Here is a 26,624-nt window from a genome sequence, read left to right on the forward strand (position 1 = left end):
GAGGAAACCTCAGACAAGTGGCTTGACCTCTGTAAGCCTCACTTATTACCTTGTAAACAAGATTATAGCACGCACCTTTTTTGTGTTGTCCCAAGATTTAATGACACGGTACGGGCCATGTTCCTAGTACCTAGCCTGGCATGTTCAGCTGTAGTGATGAAGGTGGATAGAATGCTATTATAGGTAGCCGAATGACAGTCAACGTTTATTTAAAAAAAAATCAAAAATGTAAGAGAAAATATGAGTGTTTCCTGTGTATCACTAACTTGAAGGAGAAAAATGAAAGTAAAGTAAAAATAAGCATCTCCTTTACATTTTTGAATTATTCTTTCAAGACTCTCAGAAGAGTATGCAAGTCATTTTATCCTTTTGTAAGCAATGTAGACATGGTTGAGCATTTGAAAGTAAGACTCGAGGTGTGTTTGAGCTCAGGCTGCCTTGTCTTCTCATTCATGTTTTTAAAAAATAAATTATTGTCTTGGGGCTGGAGAGATGGCTCAGAAGTTAAGAGCACTGACTGCTCTTCCAGAGGTCCTGAGTTCAATTCCCAGCAACTACACAGTGGCTCACAACCGTCTATAATATGATCTGGTGCCCTCTTCTGGTCTGCAGGTGTACATGCAGGAATAACACTGTATACATAATAATAAATAAATCTTTTTAAAAAATTATTGTCTTAATTAGGGTTTCTATTGCTGTGAAGAGACACCATGACCACGGTAACTCTTATAAAGAAAGCATTTAACTGGGACTGGCTTACAGTGTTAGAGGTTTAGTCCACTATCATCATGGCGGGAAGCATGGCAGCACATGGGCAGACATGGTGCTGGAGAAGGAGCTGAGAGTTCTACGTCTAGATCCACAGGCAGCAGGAAGAGAAATTCGACACACTGGGCCTGGTTTGAACTTCTGAAATCTAAAGCCTGTTTACACAGTGACATACTTTCTCCAGCAAGGCCACATCTCCTAATAATGCCACTCCTTATGGGCCAATGAGGACCGTTTTTAATTCAAACCATCATAAATGGATTCATCAATAAGAAAAATAGAGTGTGCATGTAAAAATGAATCATGGCCAACGTGCACAGACTTGCACAGGTCTGGTCCAGCTGATTGTTCTTGGCGTCTCCATCTGGTGAGCATCATCCTTACTTTTTGGCCGCTGGATTGTTGAAATTCATAGACACAATGGTTATTCTGGTCAGTTGTTGGAGATTATTGGGGTGGCCTGTTGTCATTTCTGGTCTGGGTCTTTGTGCTTCTCAGGAATTCTGAGGCATATGACAGATACACGTGGCTCATCAAGGAAGTGAAGGAAGGAAACATGCGAGGGGCTGATGGTTTGTCAAAGACTGTGGCAGTCAGGATGTACTGGGGACTACCAGGTGATGTCACTAAGTAGCCATTTGCCTTTTCGATGTGCAGAATTTCAGGTTTAGTTTCTAGAAAATCCCAGTTCCTAGAGAGAAGGGTGCAGTGATGTCTCAGCTTCAGCATTTATAAATTAATAGTCAGTCTTGGGGGTGGGGAGATGGGGCCACAGGCGAGAGCACTTGTCCCATCATAAGGGCCTGAGTTCAAATCCTCGCAGGAAGCTGAACATGTGGCATAGACCTGACAGAGACCATCATCCAAGCCCCAGGTTATGTGGTGACGCTGTTTCAAGGGAATACAGTGAAGAAGTGAAGAGTGATAGCATGGGGCACCCAACATCTCCCTTTAGCTTCTGCATGTATGAGCCTGGGAACTCGTATCCATAGGCACCTATGTGCATATACCACATGCATAGATACACTTATATAACTTACACACACACACACACACACACACACACACACACACACACACACACACACACGAACTTGCTTTATTTTCTTCATCTCCTGCCATGAGTTATTTTGAAGTAAATCCTGAAACATGCTTTTGTGTGTGTAAGTGTTGGTGTGGGTATCCACATTTATGTGGAGGCCAGAGAACAACCATTCATTAGATGCCACCAACCCCTTGTATTTTATTGGGTTGAGGTCTCTCACTGTCCTGCAACTTGAAAACTAGGCTAGCCTGGCTAACCGCTATGCTTTCCTGTGTTCTGCTTCCCAGTGCTGGAATTATGAACACACACTACTGTTCCTGGCTTTTAAAGCAGGTACTGGGGATCCAACAGGGCACCCACATTTCATATGCCAACCAGTTTATTAACATCTCTCTCTATGCCCTCCAAAATTATTTTATTTGTAAATACTTCAATGTGTAAGAGATGAGCCTTCCTCAAGAAATATACACACAATACCAATATCACATTTAACGTTAGTTTTAAAATATTATGTCTGTTGAATTTTAAATTTCCTTTATAAGCCATACATTTTATTTTTATAGTTCATTGAAATTGGAGTCCAAATAAAATCCGCATTTTGTAATTAGGTGATGCATATTTTACATATTTTAAAAATATAGTCAACTACTGTGTTCCCCTTGAAATACTTAGAGAGGAAGGCCGTAGCAGCAGGACTGTCTACAGGACAGTCTGTAGACCGCGCAGTCTGCAAAGAAGCATGCGCCCATGCATAGTCACCACGTTACCAAGAGCATTCTTTAGCTAATCAAGAGACATTCTTCAGTGCAACTGACATTTTTTCTGCAGTAAGACCTTTTCGGGCAGAAAGGTGACTCTGTCCCAGCCCAGGTTCCGCATCTGACTATCAGGGGGTAGTATCTAGCTTGTGTAGCTGTGGCGTCTCTCCTAGCCCAGGTGATGATGTGTGTTCATTGTGTTTGCTGTGAGGTCTGAGAACTTTCCATCAAGAAGACTTGATAAGTGGGTTGTGCTCTTTCACCAGGAAGCACATTTGTAATGCAAGCCTTTCTTCCCGTGACTTTAGCCATTGATGATTGTCTCCTAGAACCATGGTTTATTCAGGTGACAACATGGAAACGTTCTTATTCTGCCACTGTCTGTTTCTTTATTAATGCTGTAAAGCTTGGGAAGGAGTTTTGCATGGAGACCCATGGTTCATAGCCAGCCAAATTTGCTTTTTCTGATTCATGACTCTAAGGGGTATAGAAAAAAAATCAGAAAAGATGGAATAGTAATGATTGGTTATCATGAGGTTGAAGATTGTGGGCAATTTCCAAAGAGTGAGCCTGGTACTTGAGGGGCAAATTGAATGACTTAACTTTGGAGGGGTCTTTCCCACAGCTGGAATCCCTCCCTTGGTTCCTCGAGCTGCTGTGGCTGTCGAAATGGAAACAGTGTTTTATTTTCTTTTAAAGCTGATTAATTTTGAGAAAGGGTCTCACCATGCAGTTTTGGGTGTCCTGAGTCACCGGCTCAAACTCATGGTGGCCTTCCTGTCTCTGTCTCTTGGCTGCTAGGATTACAGGTGTGCAACGCCACTGCTGGTTTATTATTATTTAAGAGAAGGGACACTATAATGCACCTATAACTGTTTTTCACTACAGTTGGAAAGAAGAGTGTCCAAAAGAGAGGAAATGTTTATGCCCTCACTTTGGCATTTCTATCTCAGGAATTGCACGTTTTATTTAATGCCTGAGCACACCCTCCGTGATTTGAAAGAGAGATTGCAAAGTTCACTAGCACAGCCAGCATCTCTTAGAAAAGGTCTCAGGAGCAAGAGTTGCCTAGGAGCATCCTTGAGTGTTGGTGAGGGGTGGTGTGCGCATGTGCATCGGGCACTGTTGGTGTGAGGGCTGCATCTTCAGCATGGATGCTATTTCCAAAGGCTTAAGGCATGTCTACTGTCTGCTGAGAAAATCTCCTGGGAAACACCAGGCCTTTGGCTTTTTCACTGGCTGCTGCTACAATGATCTGGAAACCCCAGAGGCATGTTAGGCAGTAGATGTTGCTTTGTTGAAGCTTTGTGGTTAGCTTTCATTCTAACGAATGAAAGTCTGAGACATGAAACACTGTCCCACATGCCCTGGCCCTGGCATCTGTGGTGGTCATTGCTGGTATCCTCTGGATGAAAGAAGGCATTCATGCTGGATTTAGGGGAGAGCTGTGATGCTGGAAATGGGTAGAAGTCACCCCAACTTCGTGCGGCCGACCATCTCCTAAACGAGGTGGATGGCTGCTAGGCAGTCACTGGACTGTCCATCTGCAGCTACTTTTCTGAAGAAGTGGATGCCCAGTGTGGGTTTTGGAGGCAGCAGAGAGCAGGTATTGGATCATTATGTTGCTCCCCACCCTCCCAGACACTTGTTGCATATTCTCCTAACTCTTACTCTTTGAGAGATGGCTAACATTTTTACCCTGGGAGCTAGCTCCAGGACTCAGGCTACAGGAACTGTTTGTAACAGACACGTGGTTCTTCTATTCCCGTCACCCCTCCCTCTCAATACACTTTATATAATTGGTATAAAAAGAAGTGGTTTTGTTTTGCAGACCCAGTGAAAGCAAACCAGAGTACCCAGTGTGTACAAATTAGTGAAAAGCAAGATACATCTTCTTTGGGTTACTATAGAAACATCTTTTCTTAGCTCTGCTCCCAGACTCTCCAGCACTGATCAGAGAGTGTTGTATTCATCAGTTCTTTTGCCTTTTACTTGGTGATTTAAGACAGATCTCCATAGTTCTTAGTTATGTCCTTAGTCTGATTTTTTCCATGTTTTCATCTGCAAATGAGCAAGGCAGTGTGTTTTCCTGATAGGGTTTTGGGGGAGGGGGGAAACTTATTTTGTAAGTTATAATGTCCTCCAAAATTTACTAATTTCCGCCTTGATTTTGTAGTGTGAGCTAGATAAATTATTAATTTAATCAATTCTTTTAAAGTACTTTTATTGCTTTTTCAAATGTATATATGTAAATTACTACAATTTTACTTTTCGTTGCGAGGGTTAAAAAAAGAACTGTCAGGTTTCAGGCCAGAACTGTATCAAGTGCTAGTTTCAGTGACATAATTGCACTAACTGTAAGCCCCTCAAGACCAAGACCAAATGGCCAGGCCCCGCCCCCACCCCCAGACTGCTCTAATGGTCTTAACAGCCCTTTCCAGCCCCTCAAGATGCAGGTGGCTAAACTCTGCCCTACGGATGTGTGTGTTGGGGGGGGCAGGGGGAGCACAAGATCAGACCATAAAATCCTGCCAATCCCTGAGCTTGCCCCAAGATCATGCCACAGAATCCCACCAATCCCAGGCCCCCCTGGAAAGCTTTGCCCCACAAGAAACCCTATATAAAGCCTGCCTCCTCCTCAGTTCTTTCTTGCTTCTCTCCTAAGCAGAGACTGCCACCCTCTTGTGTCTTTCTCAATAAATCTCTTGTGTGACGTCTGTTGTGGGGTGTGACTTTGTCATACTTCTTGATGCCTGACTGCCAGGACGCCTCTCCCCTCAGAGCTATAACATTCTCATTGGGGAAACGGTTCCCCTCAGAGCTGTAATACACAGTGAGCCTTTACCTATCTTCCTCTGACATTTTAGAAACTTAATGTATACAAATGACACTGCTAAATTGTCCTCTCTGGGGGGGGGGCATATGGACACCTCTCCCCTCCTCCCCCTCCTCCCTCTCCTCCTCATGCTCTAAGGACAAACCAAATTCCTTGGGGGAACCAACAAGGTTATTGGGCTTACTTACATATCATGGGAGAGAGGCTACTGACAGCAACATGGGTGATCCCAAAGCAGCTGCATTCGAAAGTCATCACCCAGCATGAATGAGGGCTTCCCTGGGGCTGCATGCATGGAGCCCTTTCCCCTGGCCTCCCCTAGCCCTATATTTTCTAACCCTGTGGGTTTGCATGGCCAAGTTTCCTCTACACTCTCTGTTATGGAATGTTTCCCACAAACCATTTTAAGCTGTGGTTGGGTTCCCAGGTCAGTCCACAGTACCCTATTTAGTGTATGAAGCAGTGGAGGAGCCTGGGGTTTGTCTAGTTTGGGAACCAAACCACCAGTTGTTTACAGTTTCTCTTGGAAAGGCTATTCCAACCTGCAGATGCCAAAAGGTGGAAATAAACTTTCAGAGCCCTAACTGCTCATCACTCAGGACCTTCCGGTATTCAGAACTAAAGCCTGGAGTCACATTGTCCCCCGTATAAAACACCAAGACCCCCTCCCCACCCCACCCCCTTTCTCACCCTGTGCTTCCTCTGGTCCCATTGGCTGCTTCCACCCTGCACTTCCTCTACGCTGGTCCCCATTGGTTGCTTCCACCCTGCACTTCCTCTACGCTGGTCCCCATTGGCTGCTTCCCCGGGGGTGACAGGAACACTCAGAAAGCATCATCTCCCAGGGCAGAGCTCTTGCTTTGAGATGTTATGCATAGCGTGAGCATCCTGGTTTGCCTCAGTCCAGTTCTAGTATGGGGGACAACAAGGAGTTAGGACCAGAGGGCTCCGTATGCCCCCCAGACTGCTTCAAGGCTCCCACTACCCCTCTGTGTGGATCTGATGTTTTTCAATCACTTCGGCAACTTCATCTACTCGTTGGAGAGTATAACGTGGCTTTGGCTCTAGTAGTCAAAGCAAACATCAAAGAGTTCGTCATGGCCAACCTCTAGCTCAGTGGGTGAAGCTCAGTTGTCGCAGGACTCTCAAAAGAGGCTCCTTGTGTTTTCACGATACTATTGGTCAACTCTTCCCAGAGATTTGAGAAATACAACTTTGAGACAAGCCTGTTTTTTCTGTTTCTTAGGCAAGCTTACCCCTATCTCGGCTCTGCTTTGGGGCTAACATTCCCCTGTCTGTGTACTTGATGTGAGCACCTTTCACATATCCAGAGACCACGCCCCAGGCCAGAGTATAGACCCCACAGAGAACACATTAATTGCGCTTTGGCTTTGAGGGAGACTCAGGTGGCCCAGGCATCTGAGCAGAGTCCTATGCTTTTAGGAGTATTTATTCCAGAGTAATAGAAGAAGAAGAAGAAGAAGAAGAAGAAGAAGAAGAAGAAGAAGAAGAAGAAGAAGAAGAAGAAGAAGAAGAAGAAGAAGAAGAAAAAGTCCCTGGTGCCCCAGAGGAGTCAGGACTTGCCACACCCAGAGATGTTCTTTAAACATCTGGACCGCTGCTTTTCACAGCCCAGCATTGTTTCCTGTTACAATGAACCTCGGGGATTTTTGAACTTTAAATTCTTCCTTTCTCTCCCCCAAGAAAAACACATGCATATAGATGGTCCAACCACTTGAAAGAGGTTCTAAAAGGACTGAAATTGGCCTCCCAGGTTTGGGGAGTTGCCTCTGTGTCTTTAACTTTCCAGGGCTGGACGGGCCAGGAGTGAGGGCATGGGTGTGTGCCCTATGAATAGCTTCTTTGCCTGTCATGGCACATTCATTACAATCAGTGAACAAGTAGTGATGCCCAGGTACTAATTTAGCTCCACTTTCAATTCTTTTCCTTGTCTTTTGCTTGATTATCCCTTCATGCTCCCACCGCCATCACAGGATACCTACCATATTATGCATTACAGTTGGTCAGTATGGCCTTTTTAAGCCCTAGAGATGTTCACATCACACTGGTGAATGGCTTTGTGGTTTGGGACAAGGCGGGTATGTGATGCTCACGTGGCAGTGAATTTGCTGGCTGTACAAGAAGATGAGGTGTGTGATCTTGGATTCGGTTAGTTCAAAGTGGTAACAAAACATTGCATTCTACATGTCCTGAAAATGGACACTAAGGAGAAAAAGAAAGGGTAGGGCCAAAGAGAAAGAGATGAAAAGGAGGTAAGGAAGGAAGGAGAAAAAGAGACCAGCACATCGTTTGGGGAGGGAAGACACCGAAGTCTCTACTGGACTGGTGCCAGAGAAAGCAGATGAGGGACAAAGACTTTGAAAATCAGAGCGTGAACAATTCTTTCTGTTTATTTTAAGGTTGTTTTAGAATAGTAAAGACTGTCAAGAAATAGTCCTCGAAGTAAATTAGCGAGGCTGGTTGGCTTGTACATTCAAAGTAGGGACTTGGGATTGTCTGCACCCTGGGTAGTGTCACTTCAGATGAGCCAGAAGTGTGTCTCTGATCCAGTGTTGTCTGGCCGAGGCCTGAGGCGGTCACAGAAGCCACTTCTGTGACTCACATTGTTGTGACTGGCAGATGGGCTGGAACATGTGGGACTCGCTTCACTGTGGACTTGACAGCTAAAATAACAAAGGTAGGTGCTCGGCATGCGAGAAGCATGCTGGGATATACACTTCACCCGAAAGTGTGCGTAAAGTCTCTTTTTTTCTTTTCATCACAGTAAATTTGTCAAAGAACAAATGAAATCATGGTGTGCAGTTGACTACTGATAGAGTCGCTTCGCGTATTGTCATTGCTCTACGAACTAGGACAGTCTGGAGAGCGAAAGGCTCTAACTCTGGAATGGTATGGTATTAAGATAGGACCTCAGCACGTGTCCCATGAGTCTTTGGACTCTGTTTGTTACATGACAGTTCAGATTTCTTGATTCTTCTCTGTGCTTATACCCACTGGGTTCAAACGAAACCTTTCTCTTTGAGGTTAAAAAAAAATTTAAAAAGCATATAACTTGTGGCACAGGTTAAGCCTCATTTGCCCATACCCAAACAAGTATTTAATTGCTGCACAGCCTTATTTCTTACATGAAATAAAAGCCCTCTGACTTTGTTTTTATAACACCAACCCTATTTGGAAAAGGCTTTGCACTTAGGGGAGGAAGCAGAAAGGCTATCTTGCTGTTACACAGGCCAAACTTGCAGAAGTGGGTTCTGGCTGAAGGAATGTGGACATCTGCAGACATCTTGCACAGAGGCCAATTCCTGCAATGATGTGGTCAGACGTGGTACAGCCCAGCTGTTTGCTCTACTGAGAGGAGCTTTAGTTAGCCCACACAGCCTCCAAGTGCTGTGTCTGAACTGGCTCCAAAAACAAGCCTGTTGAGGCTCACCATCCCCCAGGGTAGTGGGGTTTGGTAGGAGAAGTTACAGATGAATACACACACACACACACACACACACACACACACACACACACACACACACACACAACAATGATGAAGCAGAATAGACACGCACTCCTCTCCTACTCCACGGACTATTAGAATACAGGTAACAACCGACTTAGCCCTCACCTCTAGTCAATCAGTAGACATGTTGTGATTCTCTTATCTATGTCTGCCTCCACAGGTGCCATTGAGTGAAATGCTGTCTTCCTCTCTAACTATATCTGTTCCCTAGTTTATTGCTTGGGGGAATATGCTCAAAGCAGGTTTCCTGAGTTCAGATTCACTTATGACGTATTCTTAAGAAATGAGACTTTGATTTAACCTTCCTGAGGCCCTAATTTCCACAGAGTTGAAGATAACAACAGCAGCACTTAACCTCCAAGAGTTGCTATGAAAATCAAGCATAGGAACAGAACCCTGGCATTTAGCTGAACGGTCAACCCTCTGAGTAGAAGTTCCTTTTAGTTTGCCAAAGGCCATTGCTACCTGCACAGAACACTTAGCCATGCCATTTAAGAAGCAGTGGGTCAGCAGAGAGGGTGATAAAAAGAAGGAGAAAGTCATGTGTGTGCTGTACTCTCATCTGCACAAAAGTAACTTCATTAAAAAATTATCTTCTTTGTAAATGCTGTTTGTACTGAAACTGTAGAGTAATATCCTTGCTAATGAAAACAATCTGATGTGTCTCCTTAGACTTTTACACGTCTTACTGCCTTCCAACTAAAACAAGACATTCATTTGTTTCTAGATTAGAGCTCTTTTTTTTTCAATATCTTAAAATTTTTTTTTTGGTCTGTGTGCAAGTAGAGAAAATTCCACCCAGCTTGTTTAAGAAATTTCTGTTAATTCACAACCCTTAAAACTGAAATTGCAGGGAAGAAATTGTATATCTCCAACACTTTCTGTGGAGCCATACTAAAGAGTAAGATTTAAAAAAAACTATCATTGGACGAACAACTGAAAATTTAAAGTATGTGACTGGGCCATGGTGGTGCACACTTTTAATCCCAGCAATTAGGAGGCAGAGGCAAGCAGATATCTGAGTTTAAGGCCAACCTAGTCTACAGAGAGATTTCCAGGGCAGCCTGTATTGAAAAAACAAAACCAACCAAACAAACAAACAAAAAGTAAAAAATCGTAATGTGAATTAAGCTGATCACACTCTAAGATTCTGTGGATTTTAGAGGTGATTTTAGTAAAACAGCCTGGTACTCCAATGAAAGGGCTTGTGGAAGGAAGCAGGACTGTCTGTTTTCTCCTAGTAAAACAGTGTTCAGTTGAGACGTGGAAGCATTCTTACTTTAAAAACAACGATGCCTTAGCTTAAAGAGGAGGATCAGACTATGAGCCAAATATTTAGGATTTAAAGCCTGAGCGGGGTGAAAGGGCAGCAAGTGAGGAAGCAAACCACCGTCTCCCCACTGCTTTCCCAGGACTCGCTTCTGCTCTCAGTTCTCACGCTTGTGCCTGTGGTGACATCTGCTACACCTGTGCCACTATGTCTGGACTCGCTGGCCACTGGGTTCTTATGACAGAATATGAGAGCTGAGCTCATTGAGCGATGCACACCTTGTCTCATCCTGCTTCTTTTCTTCTGGTGGGTGCTTTTTTTTGGAGCGGGGGTGAGATAGAGGAAGTCTTTCTTTGTATCCCTGGCTGGCCTGGAACTTATTGTGTAGACCAGGCTGGCCTCAAGAGCGTACCTTTTGCCAGTTACTTTAAAATACTGTGCAATATTCTTAGCACCTGCGGTTCTTGGGTCAGTTGTCTTATTGATTTCCAAACTTTTCTTTGCAGTTTGTTCATGAGTTCATGCTGCTGTGCCATTATTTGTTTATTCATTTGACAAAGTTAATGCCTGTGTGAGTGTTTTTGTGATGTGTGTGTGTGTCTGTGTGCATGTGTGTAAAGGCTAGAGGGGGATGTTGAGTGTTCTCTATCACTCTTCCCTTCAGCCTGTTGAGATGGGATCTCTCACTGAACGTGGAATTCGGCTGATGGCTAGCAAGCCCCCTTGGTCTCCTGTCTGTGCCTGCCACGATGTTGAGGTCACAGGCACATGTGTGGGTTATACCCAGCTTTTTCTGTAGACTTGAACCCAGTTCCTTGTGCACCGAGAGCTCTTACCCACTGAACCCTCTCTCCAGCTCTGTCCTGCGACTTCTACACTGTGAAGGCTTAGAATACTAACTTCCTGTTTTGTAGCGGTGATAAATTCTGCAGTCTTCCATGATTTGGGTGATAGACTGATTCTAAATATAGAAAACAATAATGCTCATAGTACTATATTTTCAATACCTTGGGGGGGGGATCTTCTGAATATGTTTCTTTGGAGGATGGAAATGAGTAACTCTGGACCTTTGCCATTAGCTATTTCACCCTGTTAGATGTGATGTCATTCCATAAATGCACTCATTTATGTCAGACAGTTCTGGTTTTCACTTGAAAAAACATAGTACCTTTAACCACCGGGCACCCTGCAAAGGCTCGGGGGACTTGGGAAGCGATCCCAGGATTTGGTTTGGGCCCTGGACTGGATCCAACAGAGCTGTTGTAAAGGGCAATTGGTAGGGAAGGGTTGAGGTGACTAACCATGGCTGGGCTGTCCCTTTAAAGTGATAGGATTGAGAAGGGTTGAGTGCCCTCCTCCCCCACATTCCTGGGTTCCGTTTCCTATACACTTCTTTCCAAGCTTTTGCTTGCTGAGGATGTTCTGCATATTGGAGCTTGGGACTCGATTTTGTCATATGGTCATATGAGGCATGAAACAACAAGATCCATGCGGTTAAATTATTTTTACTAAAATTTTAATTGTACGTTTTGCCTACATATATGTGCATGGACCATGTGCGTGCCTGATTATCATGGAAGCCAGAGGAGAGTGTCTGAGCCCCTGGGAATGGAATTACAGATGGCTTGTGAGCTACCATGGTGGTGCTGGGAATTGAGCCCAGGTCCTCTGGGAACGCAGCAAGCACTCAATTACTGAGCCATCTCTCCTGTCTCATAGATACATTTCTCGTACACTTTTGTCTCGTCATGGCAAAGCTGGGTAGGTGAGATGACCATGTCTGGGTGATGGTGGTACTCTGGTCACTCATTCTTTTTTTTTTTTTTTTTTTACATGCAAAGCTTGAACGTCCATTATTTTACGGACGTGAATGCATGCACGCAGACGAACACACATGCGAGTGCGCACACATACTCCCCCACACACTGGAGAGAAGGCAAACGTTGTGTGTGCTGAAATCCATGAAGACGAGACAGGCCATGAAAACATGTCTCTAGACAATACTGCTTTGTATGCTGCTGAGTATGAAGCCCAGGGTTCTCTGCTGCCAGCCCAGTTCTCCTCTCTGACCCCAATGTCAAGTGCATACTGTGTATTTGTAGATTGTTCCAGAATTTCCAGGATTAGAGGAAAGGGGAAGGACAGGAACACATTTTACCTGGATCCCCTAGAAGAGAGGGCAGAAGACAAGCAGGAGGCCTTTGCATTTAGGAGTAGGCTGCATCCCAGCTGAGAAATGCATTTTAGCCATGCAGTTGTGTTGAAATTTTACCCTTGAGGGACTGTGGTATTTGTACTAGGAAGCCTTGGAATGTCTTCTGTTTTATGAAATTGACTGTAAAACATGTGACCTTTAAAAAAGTAATATGTTTCAGTCTTCGAGACTTTTGTATTATGTGTTTTGATCGCACTCCGCCCAAATGTCTCTGCCCCAACTTCATTGACTTCCTCTTTTTTCTTTTTAGTTAATAACCTCCTGAGTCCAATTACTGATGCCCATATGGGCATGGATGTGGGGCTGTCATTTTGTCCCCCAGCAGCCAGCCTCTACCAAAAGTTCCTGAGCTAGGGGTGGCAGTCTCATGATCCATTTCCCAACCATTCTGGACTTTTAACTGGCTTCGTCTTGTGTGCTAGGTCGTAGCTGCAGTAAGTCCATGAATGCAACAGCCATGCCATGGCCAGAAGACAGCATTTCACAGCTCTGTGCCCCATCTTCTGGCTCTCATATTCTTTCTACTCCCTCTCTCATGAGGTTCCCTGAGCCTTGGGTCAGGAGTTTAGATGTCCTTTTCAGGCCTGAGTACTCAAGACTTGAGCTTTCTCGTTAGCTACGGTAACTAGCATCAGTGATTAGGCTCAGCAGACATGCACACGGAAAAGCTAGCCACACCTTCACCCAGGTCTCCCCAGGAACTGTGAAAGACTGACCCTCTGGATTCTGAATAGAGCCTTTGCTTTAAGACACGTGACAAGCTGTCTGTAAACAGCAAACTCAATTAAAACTGCTTTTATTTACTGGTGATTTCTGGTATTGGCTGATTCCAAGTTTTTTGCTAAAGAAATATTTACATGTTTTGGCCCTTATTTTTTTTTTTCTGACTGATGGTGGGGTTTGAATTCCTGTAATGTTTGTGAAAGGAGGAATGTGGTAACATTTTAGAGGTGAGCTGGGCCAGAGAGGGGGAAAGATATTGTAGTTCCTGAGAGTAGACATTTAAAACTTAGCATGTAACAGATTTTAATATGACCTTTCTTATCCAAGTTGGTAAGACACTGATTTAAATATACATGGCTTCATGGGTTCTTGCATTGAGATGGCAGGCCCTCTCTTTGGCATCTCTGAGTTTTCGTTTCCTGGTGTACTGCGTACCCATTGATGTTAAGGGACTCTTACCATCTCATTATGTTAAATGTTCCAAATGCCCTAAACTACTCGACTTGGTCAGGCCCCCATATGTTACTGTGCTCTGTTTGCTGGGATTTACTCTGCTCAATAACGCGGGGATTCTTTCTCTCTCATTTGGTTATATCTTATTTTTCAAAGTATGGCTTTCTGTGTTTTTGTTTCAGACCCAATGTCTGTGGATCACGTTATAACGCATACTGTTGTCCTGGATGGAAAACCTTACCTGGTGGAAATCAGTGTATTGTCCGTAAGTAAACAGATAACCCATCATTTGCATGTTACCGTGGCTTCAGTTGCATGGAGACACTTGCTACTGAATACTATTAATGTGTTTATAGCTCAGCCTTCTGGAGCTAAGAGTTTCCTATTTTTTTCCTGAATCCCATTTGGGAAACACAATAACTTTCCAAAGCTCTGCCCCTCTTTAATCAGTGATTTCCTTTAGAACGTTTTAAAAAATCTACAAAATGGAGCCGTGGGGACACCCTGATTAATGTTGTGTGCTGTTTGCGCATGCCGCTCCTGGCTGCATAGACCAGTGTAATCATGCTAATGGGATTTGGAGCAAAAGCTTCTCATTGCTGACTTCCTCGTTGGAATTTCTCCCTGTTTGGCTGTAATGTGCCTGAGCCTCCCCAAACCACGGATGTGAAATTTGAGGGCAAAAGCAGGTCTAACTCTTACACATAGAGCAAAGGCAGGAGCTTACTGTAATGATCAAAGTCACTGCTGTGGCACGTCACACCACAGTCCCAGAACTCCAGACGCTGAGACAGGAGGATCAAGAGCTTGAGGTCAGCTCAGGCTACTTAGTGAGACCATGTCCTTAAAAAAAAAAGCCAGGCATGATAGTATGAACTTAATCCCAGCACTTGGGAGGCAGAGAAGGTTGGATCTCTGTAAGTTTGAGGCTAACCTGGTCTACATAGCAAGATCCAGGCCAGTCGGGGCTATACAGAGAAACTTTGTTCAAACACACACACACACACACACACACACACACACACACACACACACCAGAAATAAATGCAAAAATGTACTAAGTGGATGGGAGTGGGGGGATTTGGAATTTTCTAAAGGAGCTTGACAGTAGAACCTTTTTTCCTAGTTCTCTGGGATTCTCTGTGGGATGTTTTTATCCGGTATCAGAATAAGTGTTGCTGTGATTCTGTGAGCTCATCGGAGAACAGTTTGTCATATCTGTGAAAGCTTTTTCCATGTTTCTGTGCACAGTCTACCCTGTATATTATTTTAGCCATTTAAATCTTGTTTGCCTCTTACAAGGCTCTTGAGGAGTTTGGGCAAAGGAGCATAGTGTGCCAATACCTCTAATGAGCAGAGACCGAATCATAGTTTGCCATTTAAGTCATCTGCCATTTAATTTGCTCTTCAGGACAGAGGCAAAGCATTTGACTCTGGTGACAGTGACAATGTGAATGTCTCACTATTGTACAGTAAACTCTAAGTGTTGGATTCTGGATTCTCCCATCAGGCTGTCTGTGTAATTTATTATAAACTAAATGTTCATAATAAAATCATCTGCCGAGAATACTGTAATAAAGGGCCAGGCATGCTGGCCAATGCCTTTAATTCCAGTACTGGGGTGGCAAAGGCAGGTGGATCTCTGTGAGTTCGAGGCCAGCCTGGTCTAGAAAGCGAATCTAGGACAGCCATGCCTACACAGAGAAACCCTGTCTTGAAAAACCAACAAGAAAAAAAAATAAGAATGCTGTTATAAGCTTTCCACTATTAAATTATAAATTAACATAAGAACAGAGATCTTGTAAGAATATAAATGTTTAGCGACAAGATTTTTATTTGTTTTGTTTTCTGCTCATGGCCCACCCAAGGATTTTGAGCTATTGGGTCCTGTTGAATAAGAAAGGCAGAGAGCTACCAATGTTGACAAGGGAGTTACTGATTGCAAACTAGAGTTTCTGTACTCCAGAAGACTTGCTTTGTAAATGAATACAGGAGGGGCAATGGGCCCAGGCCCCTATTTGAGCACCAAGTCCCCTTGCCTAGCTGTGTGCTGAGGAACTCTGTGCTGACAGACCTCCGATTTGACTTGCAGCCATTTGCCGACATTCCTGTGGGGATGGATTCTGCTCCAGGCCGAACATGTGCACTTGCCCGTCCGGTCAGATATCGCCTTCCTGCGGCTCCAGATCCAGTGAGTGTGATATGTCATTATAGACGGTATTATTTTATGTGGTTATGCCCTATTTTCTCCTAAATTTGCTTTTAGGTTTTTTTTTTCTTTGCCTGAGATACATTTTCCCCCATTAGAACATCTGCTTTCTCTACTTTGCCCAGAATTCTTGGAAAGGCATTCCTGGATCTAGCCTCCCACTTCCCTTCTCCACTCTTTATAGGAAAACTACTTTGGGGTGTAGCTGGTGGGAGGAGCCTAAAGACCATAGCCATCCATGTTGGTACAGCCACGTTCATCTCTGTATCTCTACTGGAAACACTGGGAGAGGTATTCACTGAAATGATCGAATAATGAACATCTTTTGGCTCCAGAAAACTAGCCAAGTTTGTGCTACTGAGATATAAAGCTGTTCTGATTAAAAAAAAAAAACTTATTTGAAACTCAAGACACTTGCTTTTCCACAAGGAAAACAGGAGACTCAGTGACATACAGACATGATGTAAGACATGGTGTTTATTCTGTCTGGCCATATAAACATCCACACTGCATGCTAGAGAGGCATCGCCTTCTGGTTTTACTGTTTCTTTTTATCTTTAAATGTGACATCCAAAGCATTGAAATAAGAAAACGTGGAGGCTGGGAGGCGAGGCCTTAGTTGTTTAAAAGGTTAAAGTTCATATCTGTACAAATAGCCCTTGACATCCCAACTATTAACCAAGGCAAAATGAAAGTGTATTCCTATTTCACTTCCAGTTCCTAGGGGGGAGAAAATGCACTCCCCTTACTGCTATCCCATATCTGATGAGGTTTTCAGAGTCACTGGTGTGTGGAGAGAGTGTGGTCTTCTTTGTCTGGTACGGGTACAGACTACAGTGTATCAAGATTCGCTGTGTGCTGAGAGGCCTCGCGTGAAGTAGCTTTTAGAAGCCCAGTGCCTGACTCAGATGAATTGTCTGATACAGCAGGCTTCTTAACGCCCACACATCTCCCTTGGCGTTCACAGGGGGAGCACATGAACTCCTCCAGACAGCATGGTCCAGGGACGGTCCAGAGCAGAGGAACTGGGAAAGGCTGCTGGGTCAGTGGACACAGAAGCAACTTTCAGCCGGTGAAAGATATGAAACTTCCGGCCCAGCTTTCTGGCTTCTCTGCTCCCAGTTTGGATAGCTCTGAGATTTGTTCTGCTCTGTCTCCTAAAATTCCTGACCAGGACTCAGCCTCAACCCCCAGCTCTCTTCCTCGAATCCCTTTCAAGCAAACTACCTCTGCCGAAATTGTCTTGGAGTCCGCTCTCGGTGGAACCCAAGTGAAGATGGCAAAATACTAAATAAAACTGGTTGTAGGGTCAGGGTAGAAATTGCCCCGTGGGCTGGGACTCTGGGTCCACACACTGAGCATGGCATATTCCTCTTTGATCTCAGCTTGCTTTTGTATGTGCGAGCTGACTTTACCCATCAAGGGCACCCAAGCTGGAGGAACAGAGACAACAAAGTCCACTGGCCGCTTCAGGAACAGGCAGGGCATCTTGTCTTCTACCAAAAGACCCCAGGCTGCCACCGAGGAGGGATAGCCTCAGTATTCAAAAGAGCATGGTTATCAAAATAGGAATGTAACCATTCCCTTAGCCTGGCCTCTTATCTGATTATCACTTCAAGGGAAGGAAATCACAACCAGGGTGTGTAGAAAGAAAGTTAATCCAACGATAACGTGAGTGCTCAAGATGTCTCTGTGAGCAAACATCATGAGATGTGGACAGGGTTTTAACAAGACCAGAGTTGCTGTCTGGGTCACCCTGCCATGCTTCAAGCTCCGTGAGGTTGGAGGAAGCATAGCAGGAAGAACCCAAGACTGACTTAAAAGTTGGAGATTTGAATCTGAGCCTTGCAGGTGGTGCTTTTTTGGAAGTTTAACTCGCCGTGGTGCGTGGGCATTGGGCAAAGCCCCAGAGCTGTGTGTACATGGAGTCTTAAAAATCACTGGCTTGGACTATCTTAGAATTAACATTTTCTTAAGAGCTTGAAAACAATTAAAGATGGAAATATTTTTAAAAATTAAGTGTAGCCCAGGATGGTTAAGCTTTTTTTTTTTTTCTGGTTTTTTGGAAACAATGTTAATGGAATAGTTATGCTGTGTTACAGAGGATATGGCCATCTTGTGTGTTGATCATCTGATAACTCTCCTGTTAATGGGATAACATCAGTAAGTGAGATGTTTTCATACAACTACCTGTTCTGCTAAAGAGAGATCAGTTTCCAGGGTATCCAAGCTTTTGCCATTGTGATAGAACTCTCTCATGTACAAGTTTATTTCTTGTATTGGTAGCTACCCTGGGCATATGCCGACCATGGGTTGTATTGGTAGCTACCCTGGGCATATGCAGACTGTAGGTTGCAGGTTGGACAAATCTGATTTCCATCATTTCTGTCTTATTAACAAATTCTACTTATGCAATGGGGGTGATGGAAGGCTGGCAGGTTGTGGATCCCAGAGCTCTTTTGTTCTCATGTGATGAGGAGCGGCCGGAAGGAAGCTGTTCTTACAGATGGTGTTTGACTTGGTGCCCTGTGATAGCTAAATGGGGAGACATCTTTCTACAAGTTTCCAATTACAGCCACCACTTCCCATGGGACCAGAAAGATTTGACTTCCCTTAGACCTAGCACAGTTCTTAACCGCTGGCCACTTAGGTACAGGAGCGAAAGAAAGGTTAGCTAGATAAAAATCAGAGTCCTGGCTTTTGTTTGTTTGCTTTCTTTCTGGATTTTACTTCCAGCTCTGCTTAGGACTTACAAGTTTCTGAGGTTAGGGTTGGATCCTGAACAGTTTTGCTTCTTAAAAAAATCCCACCATGTTTACTGAATGAGTTTACAACTCTCCTTAAGTGTGTCTGTACACATACATTTGCAAGTACGTATTAGTTTATAATAATACTATAGGATAAAGAAGTGTTTCAGGGGGGCTGGAGAGAGAGCTCAGTGGCTAAGAGCGCTGGTTGCTCTTGCAGAGAACTCTTGAGGTTTAGTTCTCAGAACCCATAATGGTAACTCACAACTACCTGTAACTCCAGCTCCAGGGGATCTGACACCTTATTCTGGCTTCTGTGGGGCAGACAAAACACTCACACACATAAGAAAGAGAGAGTTGGGGGGCCATGCTTCAGAGGGCTAGAGAGATGGCTCAGTGGTTAGGACCTCCCAAGTTCCTTTCCCAGCACTCTCGCCAGGTGGCTCACAACTGCCAGTAACTCCGGCTCCAGATGACTCAACAGCTTCTTTTGGGCTCCTAAGGCAACCACACACATATGACAGGCACACACACACACACACACACACACACACACACACACACACACACAAATAAGTTAACATTTTAAAACTTGTCTTAGGAAAAAAAATGCTTCAGAATGCCATAACTAAATACCATAGAACTTTATTTTGTGGTTTTAGAAAACTGGAAATTGCAAGGTGAAGACCTTCGAAGGTTTCATGTCTGATAAGGATATATTTTCCTCTGCGTGTTCTCACATGACAACAGGGTAAACAGGCTCCCGGTCCGGGCACTGTCTCTGTTTAGTAGAAGTAGCCCAGAGGATTTACCTGGCTCACAATCTCAGGTTGCGTGCATCATTACAGATAGGTCAAGGTGGCAGGACCCTGAGGCAGGTAATCACATCCCATTTGCAGTCAAGAGCAGAGAGCAACAATGCAAAGCAAGCATGCCTGTGCTCACCTCACCTTCTCCATCCCTGCACAGCTCTGGGCCCTAAGCAGGGGAATGGTGCCACCCACAGTGGACAGCTGGTGAAAAGCTCCTACATGCTCTCAGCTGTTGGGGTTTGGTGTGTGTGTGTGTGTGTGTGTGTGTGTGTGTGTGTGTGTGTTACTGTACTCTGTACACACACCAAGGAGAAGCAGTTTCTGAGTTGTGTGACAGCTGTAGGTTTAGCTTTTTAAGAATTGTCAAACTACTTTTGGGCAGTTGCACAGCTTCTTTCTTTCTTTCTTTTTTCTTTTCTTTTCTTTCTTCTTGAAATTATAATACAGTGACATCATTTTTCCCTTCCTTTTTTTCCAGCCAAGTCCTGTCATAAACTCCTTCTTGCTCTCTTTCAAATTCATGGCCTCATTTTTCATTACTTGGTGTTTATACATATGTGTAGATACATATTTTTCCTAAATACATAAATACAACCTCAGTCTGTATAATGTTACTTATGTTTATGTTTTCAGGGCTGATGCTTTAGTGTTGGATAACCAATGTGTGAGTTGCAGCTTTACATTTCTCTCACCAAGTATGAGTGACCCAGGTTCTGTGTCTTTCCCAGCTCTCAGTGTGGCCTCTGAACTTAATGTCCACTATTCTGATTTGCTTTAGGTGTGTGTCTCATCGTGGTTTTAATTTGCATTTCCCTGAAGGCTAATGGTGTTGAACACCGTTTCGTGTGTGTTTATTTGTTAACCACCCTCTCCTGTGCTCATTTGCCTTGTGCGTGTCTTTGCCAGCGGTGCTTTCATTTGTTGTGACCAGACTCTCTTAGATTGCTGGTTTACCACTGTTTTCAGAGCTGTGTGTGTTGTAAATCCAAGCTCTGTCAGACACGGGATCTGTAGACATTTCCAGGCAAGCCATTCTCTATAGTTTGCTTTCTCATCGTCGGTAGGCTCTTCCACAAAGCAAGATTTTAAAGCTAGCGAACTCTAATTCATCGGACTTTCCTCTGGTCTTTCACACTGTTGGTGTCCAGTCCAAGAATCTTTACCTAGCCCTCAGCCACAGAGATTTTCTCTAACTCGTTTCTAAATGCTTACAGGTTTACATTTACACCTGTGGTTTCTATGGAGATGCATTTTGTGTTAAGTGTGAGGTTGAGGTTAGATTCAGTTGTCACCTATGGGTGTCCAGTTGCTCCAGCGAAAACCAAAATCCTGTCCTTAGGCATTTAAGTTTGCCATGGTTTGGCTCCTAAATGTCTCATAAAGGTCAGGGAAATGTTGGGAGTCATGAGAGCTCCCTAGGGAGGGTCTTCAGGTTACTGGATGCCCTGAAAGGAGACTGTGAAACTACAGCCCCCTTCATGCCGGTCTTTGGTTCCTTGCCCTGAACTGAGTCATCTGGCCCTGCCCCATACTTCCGCCAGCGTGTGCTCACAAAAGCAATGGGTCCAAGACTGTAAAATAGAGTCTCCAAAACTGTGAGCCAAAATAACCCCTGTCCCACTATGGGCTGACTAAATCAAGTATTTGATAGAGTGATAGAAACCTGGCTAACAAGAATTAGTTGTGTGTTTTTGCTGACAGTCAGGTGGGTGTGTTTTTGTGAGTCAGAATTTCCGGCTGTTCAGCTGGTCCCTCCTCTGTTCTCACACAGCCTTGCTCCCTTAACCACGTGATAAAATAAACCCACGCTCTTAGTTTATTCGTTCATTTCAGGATTGTTTTGGCAATTCTTCTCCTGCCCGTCTTGGTCTTACCAATACCTCTACAACTTTGGCAGATTTTGATAGGAATTATAATGAAAGACGCATATCAGTTTGAGGAGTTCTTCTGTCTCGTGGAAGTCCACCCTTTTCAAGTTTTGTCATTTTCTGTTTAATCGAATTACAGTTGAGTCTGAGGACACTTGTACTTCCATCATAGATCTGAGAACGTAGGAAGACCAAGGAAGGTTGAGAGTGTGGTACAGCCATGTTCCAGAAATGTGAGTGGGCTCAGAGGGAGAGACACTTGTGCTGTAGCTGCTCTGGAAGGCGCGACACTGGAAACAGCATTTTAGGGATCTGTAGGGTTTACACTGACAGGGAGGGGTACCTAAAGGCCTCTCAGACACCTTTAAGCTTGCTCCCTGCTCAGACACCTATCACAGGTGACCTTCAACCTGTTCTTTCTGAACTTATTTTAATTTTTATTTTTTTGGAGATGCTCTGGTCCTGTTCTAAGCAGAGTCCATAGACGGCCGTGGATGTTTATGTACCTAAGGGAATTATCGGCCTAAATGAAAACTGTTCTTGGTCGTGCAGTGACTCGGGCCACGCAGTGGATTATTGTCTTGGGTGTGAAGTCCAGGAATTGGTCTGGCTATTTCATTTGCCTGTGTGGGCTTTTCTCAGTGCTGGTATTAGGACACATATTCAGCCTACAGTTGCTTATTTGAAATTTGCTCCGAGCGCTCTCTCTAGGGGCTGAGTCTCCCGAGAGGATGATGGCTGGTCTTCAGAACTCAGTGCGCTCTGAAGGAAGTCATTGCTGAGATTCTGAGATCCAAATGTCAGCCCTGCATCTATTCCTTCCTGTGCCGCGTGCGTGCCATTTCTTTCTAGTTAGTCATCTTAGTGAGTTTGTACTGTGCTTTCTAGAGAAAGGCTTTTGAGCGCCTCTTGCTACTTTGTCAGTGGAAGATGTTCAGTCCGTGTTTGTTGAATGATTGAAAGGACCGGCTGATTTTGAAATGAATGCAAAATTTATTTGGGACCGTTGTGGATACAGGTAAAGGTTAACAGTTTCTGTTACTTCTAGGATATGGATCCTGGTGTGAAATGGTCTGAGGCCTTCTAGCCATCTTTAATGGGACTTTCTCCTTGGAGATCTGACTGCACAGGACAGCCTCAGCTTGCACAATGATGCTGACACTCTTCTAGTATTCTGTTTCTGGTGAAATCTCAATACAGGTTGAGTTTAGGCATGTGTCCTGACATGGGGGTACTTAGCACATCCAACAAAGAATACTGCATCCTATGGGTGTGAATAGAACTTTGCTTCTCAGTTGTTGCTGTTTTCATTAGACAAACTCTGGTCTGCTAATTATGAAACATCTAGGATTCCTGTTTAAATTAGAGAGTAAACTTAAACCAGGCACCAGTGGCAGGATTCAATCCAAATAAAATCCTTTCTGTAGGTCTGGGCTCTCTCAACTCTTTCCACCTGGGGTGGCAATGGTGAGGCCAGGTAGCTAGTTCTTTTAATTCCTTGCAGAGGCATGGGGTTTGCACCCACCTTCTAAGATAATCCTTGAGACAGAGTCTCAGTTTGTATGTTACTGAAATTTACTCTGTAGCCCAGGCTGGCCTTGAACTCACGATAACACAACACACTCCAGCCTCAGCATACCCAGGCCTGAGCGTTTCAGAGATGAGTCACATGCACGGTTCACTCCCACTTTTACAGGAACACTTTTCCCTTAAGCTCTAAGACCCATCCATGATAAAGCAACATGGAGGTCTCCGTTCTGCTGATAACCTTGCTTAGACCCTGTCCCCCAGGACTCATGTCCCACTGGGTCACACACTGGCTGCGTGACCACTGGGCTCACAATGCCTTTTGCCCTTCCAAGTCTTGTAGGGTGGTTTTGTTTTGTTTTATTTTTTAAGGAGAAAGAATATTTTTAACCTGGAAAAGCTTCAGCTGGAAAGAGAGGCCTTAAGGAAATGAAAGCCGTATCAGAGGAGGCTTTTGATGTGTGTCGTTTCAAAGTTCGTGTAATTGTTCTTCCTGGAAAGGAGATTTCATTCTGACTTTCAGTTCGAACAAGTAACTGGGAAGCAGCCACTGTGCAAGCCCCTAGTATACTTCTTTTCTTTTCTTTCTTTCTTTCTTTCTTTTTTTTTTTTTGTTTGAAATCTCAAAGTAACTAAGTGGCTTTGTTGCTCATGTGGGAATGGAAATCAGGTCTTGGCATGAGCCACTTTAATTGAAATCAGTTTGTGCACTGAGTTTGCTCTAAGGATGACGTCATTTCCTGCCTTTTCCCAGTCCTTCTGTTTTTCTAAGATAGGATGGAACTAAGCATAGCACCAAGCTTTAAAGCAATTGTGCACCATTTCCTGACCCACTTAGAATAGCATCCAAAGTTTTAGACACATTTTTTTCCTTTGCATACTTGTAGATCGCTTTAGAGCTAAAAACCATTTGGCTGAGGGTTTTTTGTTTTTGTTGTTGTTTTGAGTTTTGGTTTTTGGTTTTTCAAGACAGGGTTTCTCTGTGTGTAGTCTTGGCTGTCCTGGAACTTAATCTGTAGACCAGGTTGGCATCAAACTCACAGAGATCTGTTTGTCTGTGCCTCCTGAGTGCTGGGATTACAGGCGTGTGCCCAGCTGGCTCAAAGGTTAAGCAGAGCCTAAAATAACAGTTGGTATGGATGGTTTTCTTGATATCTATAGTAGTGCATGTGGGGTGGGCTATTAGCTGGAGGAAAAAAGATAAAGATGTTTGAATAATCATCTGCTTAGAGCTGTAAAGGCACCTGGGACACAAGCAGCAACTTCTTCGCCTCAGCTGCTCGTAAGTGTGGCTTCTGTTGTCATTACTAGGCAGCACAAGGTGAGCAAATGAGTTAATAGTGCTGCTCTGGGCACATTGAGGGATGTAGTTAGTCATCACAACCTTCCTCTTCTCAGGAAAGACGAATCAGGAAAAGGAGAAACAAGAAAAGCACACATGCACGCATGCACGCGCATACATGCATGCATGCGCACACACGCTCACACAGGGTTTCACCTTCACCACCTCCCATCTGGTGTGGGAGGGAGAAAACAGAGAAGAAGAGAAAACGGAGTCAGAGAACAGCAGGAAATAAAGAGACACTTAAAGGGTCTTGGAGTCAAGTGGGATTTGATGAGAACAGACGAGGTTAGGAGGGGGTTCCGCAAAGAGACCAGCCCAGAGTGCCTAGCATTTCGCATGACACACAGTAGGGATTCAGATGTATTTGTTGAGGGACGGAAAGATGGGTTCACAGGTCAGGAGACTGTGTTCCAGGAACTCTGATGAGTCCTTGGGGCCCCACTGAAGAGGCCTTGAGTGCCGAGATGCAGGAATATTTTGGCTCAGGAGAAACGGAGCCTTTTAAGATATTCTAGGAAGAGTGCAATATTCCTGAAAAGGCAAACCCTTTCGGCTTGCCTTCTCCCTGTGTCTGAGAGGGTGCAGGAAGAACAGGAGTTAGAATTTTCCTTTTCCTGCTGTCAGGCTAGATTGACCTCAGAATACTTGTAGCTCGTTAGACAAATGCCCCACGTACCCCCCCCCCCCCATAGCCATGTAGACATTTTTCAGTACTGCTGTGAGGACCTCTCAGTGGTGAGGCTGACTGTGGGAAGGGCTCTGCTGAACCCCAGAGGAGAAGTCTGGCCTGCACATTCCAGGAAGGCCGCTAGAGATGGTTCCGGCATCTGTACAGATGGACACCAACTGTTCCCCGCTGAGCCTTTTCCCCTGGGAATTGACTCCCACACACAGAGCACCCCAGAATCAGCCAAACCTCCGGTGCCCAGCCATGGCCTCTTATGTAGAGCTGTATTAACAGGACTCATGATCCCCTAGGCCAAGGCTTTAGTCTTCTTTAGGTAGGGTTGTTATTGCTTCTAGAGACGACAGACCAGATGGACCCTCTGAAAGCAGCGCTAGCAGTACAAGACAGCCTGCATCCTAGATGAGCGAGCACATCCTGATGGTGACAATTGTCCTCTCTCATGGGAGAGTCGGCCACCTGTTTTTAAGACTCCATGTATACCCTGGCTCAGGTCTGGTGGTGTGCACCTGTAGTTTAGGGCTTGGGAATGCACACTTCCTTCGGTGAGAATGTGACAGAGAATGAATTTGAAATATTGGTGGTATTTAGTTTAAGGTGACAGTTTACATGAGCAGCTCTTTCTAGGTTCAACCCAGCCAGCACCCCCAACTCTCCACCCATCAAACTTTCTGGCTACTTAAAGTTTCTAGTATGTCCTTTCATCTTACCGACAAAACGGAACACAACCTGGTGTTTACTTGGCCAGATACTTAGGACTCTAAATCTTTTCAGAGAAGCCATTGCCACCTTGACCTTGTCATGTGTCATCACTCCGGGCACTCCTTTCTTACTGGTATAAATTACAGAGATGGCATTGAGATGCAACTTCTGCTAAATTAGGGAAGTCATTTAGCCCCATTAAGGCAAATGCCAAGAAGAAACATTGCACTGTAAGTGGTTTTATACATAACGTAATGAGCCCTGAAAATTAGGAAACCTCTGCTATCTGCATGATATATGAACCTCAGTGAATTATTTTATTTTCTTGTCAAATAGCTACAAATCTTCTCTGGTGAAATGTTGCCATCTACATCCACAGCACTAAATCCGTCTTCTCTTTTTGTTCCTAGTTCAACACTGTAACATTCGCTGCATGAACGGGGGCAGCTGCAGTGATGACCACTGTCTATGCCAGAAAGGATACATTGGCACCCACTGTGGACAACGTAAGTACACCTTGAGGTAGATGTTGGTCATGTGTAGAGCTATGGAATTATGAGACAAGTGCTGTGAATTTTCTTCAATGACCCAGGGCGCCCCGTTTTTGTAGATGTCTAGGGACCCTTGCAGGTGACCAGATCATCCAAACACTTAGTGCTGGCTCTCCATCCTGCATGCTGACAGTAAGTTGGTTGATTCACTTTCTTTCCATTTGCTTTTACCGCCTGCCTTGCCTCAACTCTTAGACTTACAGGTACAGAATTCTCCTTTAAAAATTTTTTTTGACAATTATTTAATTCACAAAACTATACAACCCACCCTTTCCAACTGAAGGGTTTCATGCTGTTAGCTTGTCTCCCAGATTCTGCAGCCGTCACCACAAACCAGTCTTTGAGCATTTTCATCTCTTCAAAAAGAAGTCCCAGCATTAGTTCCAAACAATCACCTCTTGACTGGTGACTTTTAGGAAACATCTCAAAGGCATTTTAAAAACAAATCTCATCTTTCTTTCCAGACATTTTTCTTGTATTGATTATGTCTGCATAATACAAGACAGGCTCTGTGACAGTAGTGTTTACTGCGTGTCCAGTTTGCTGGTTAACTTGTGAGCACCATTGACTGTGTCTGCACT

At 44.3% G+C, this 26,624-nt stretch overlaps 1 protein-coding gene across 2 annotated transcripts in view; it reads left to right on the forward strand.

The window, feature by feature from the left end:
• The window catches only part of FBN1 (fibrillin 1), a 201,976-nt gene that overhangs the window by 14,044 nt on the left and 161,308 nt on the right, over positions 1-26,624 (forward strand). For both annotated transcript variants that reach the window (XM_084775482.1, XM_084775483.1), the window contains exons 3-5: positions 13,780-13,862; positions 15,690-15,788; positions 25,903-25,998. In XM_084775482.1, coding sequence (XP_084631608.1) covers positions 13,780-13,862; positions 15,690-15,788; positions 25,903-25,998 — 278 coding nt within the window. The remainder of the gene's footprint in view (positions 1-13,779; positions 13,863-15,689; positions 15,789-25,902; positions 25,999-26,624) is intronic.

This window comes from Acomys minous (genome assembly GCF_964271855.1).
Source record: "Acomys minous genome assembly, chromosome: 3".
In the NCBI taxonomy this organism is placed as follows: domain Eukaryota; kingdom Metazoa; phylum Chordata; class Mammalia; order Rodentia; family Muridae; genus Acomys; species Acomys minous.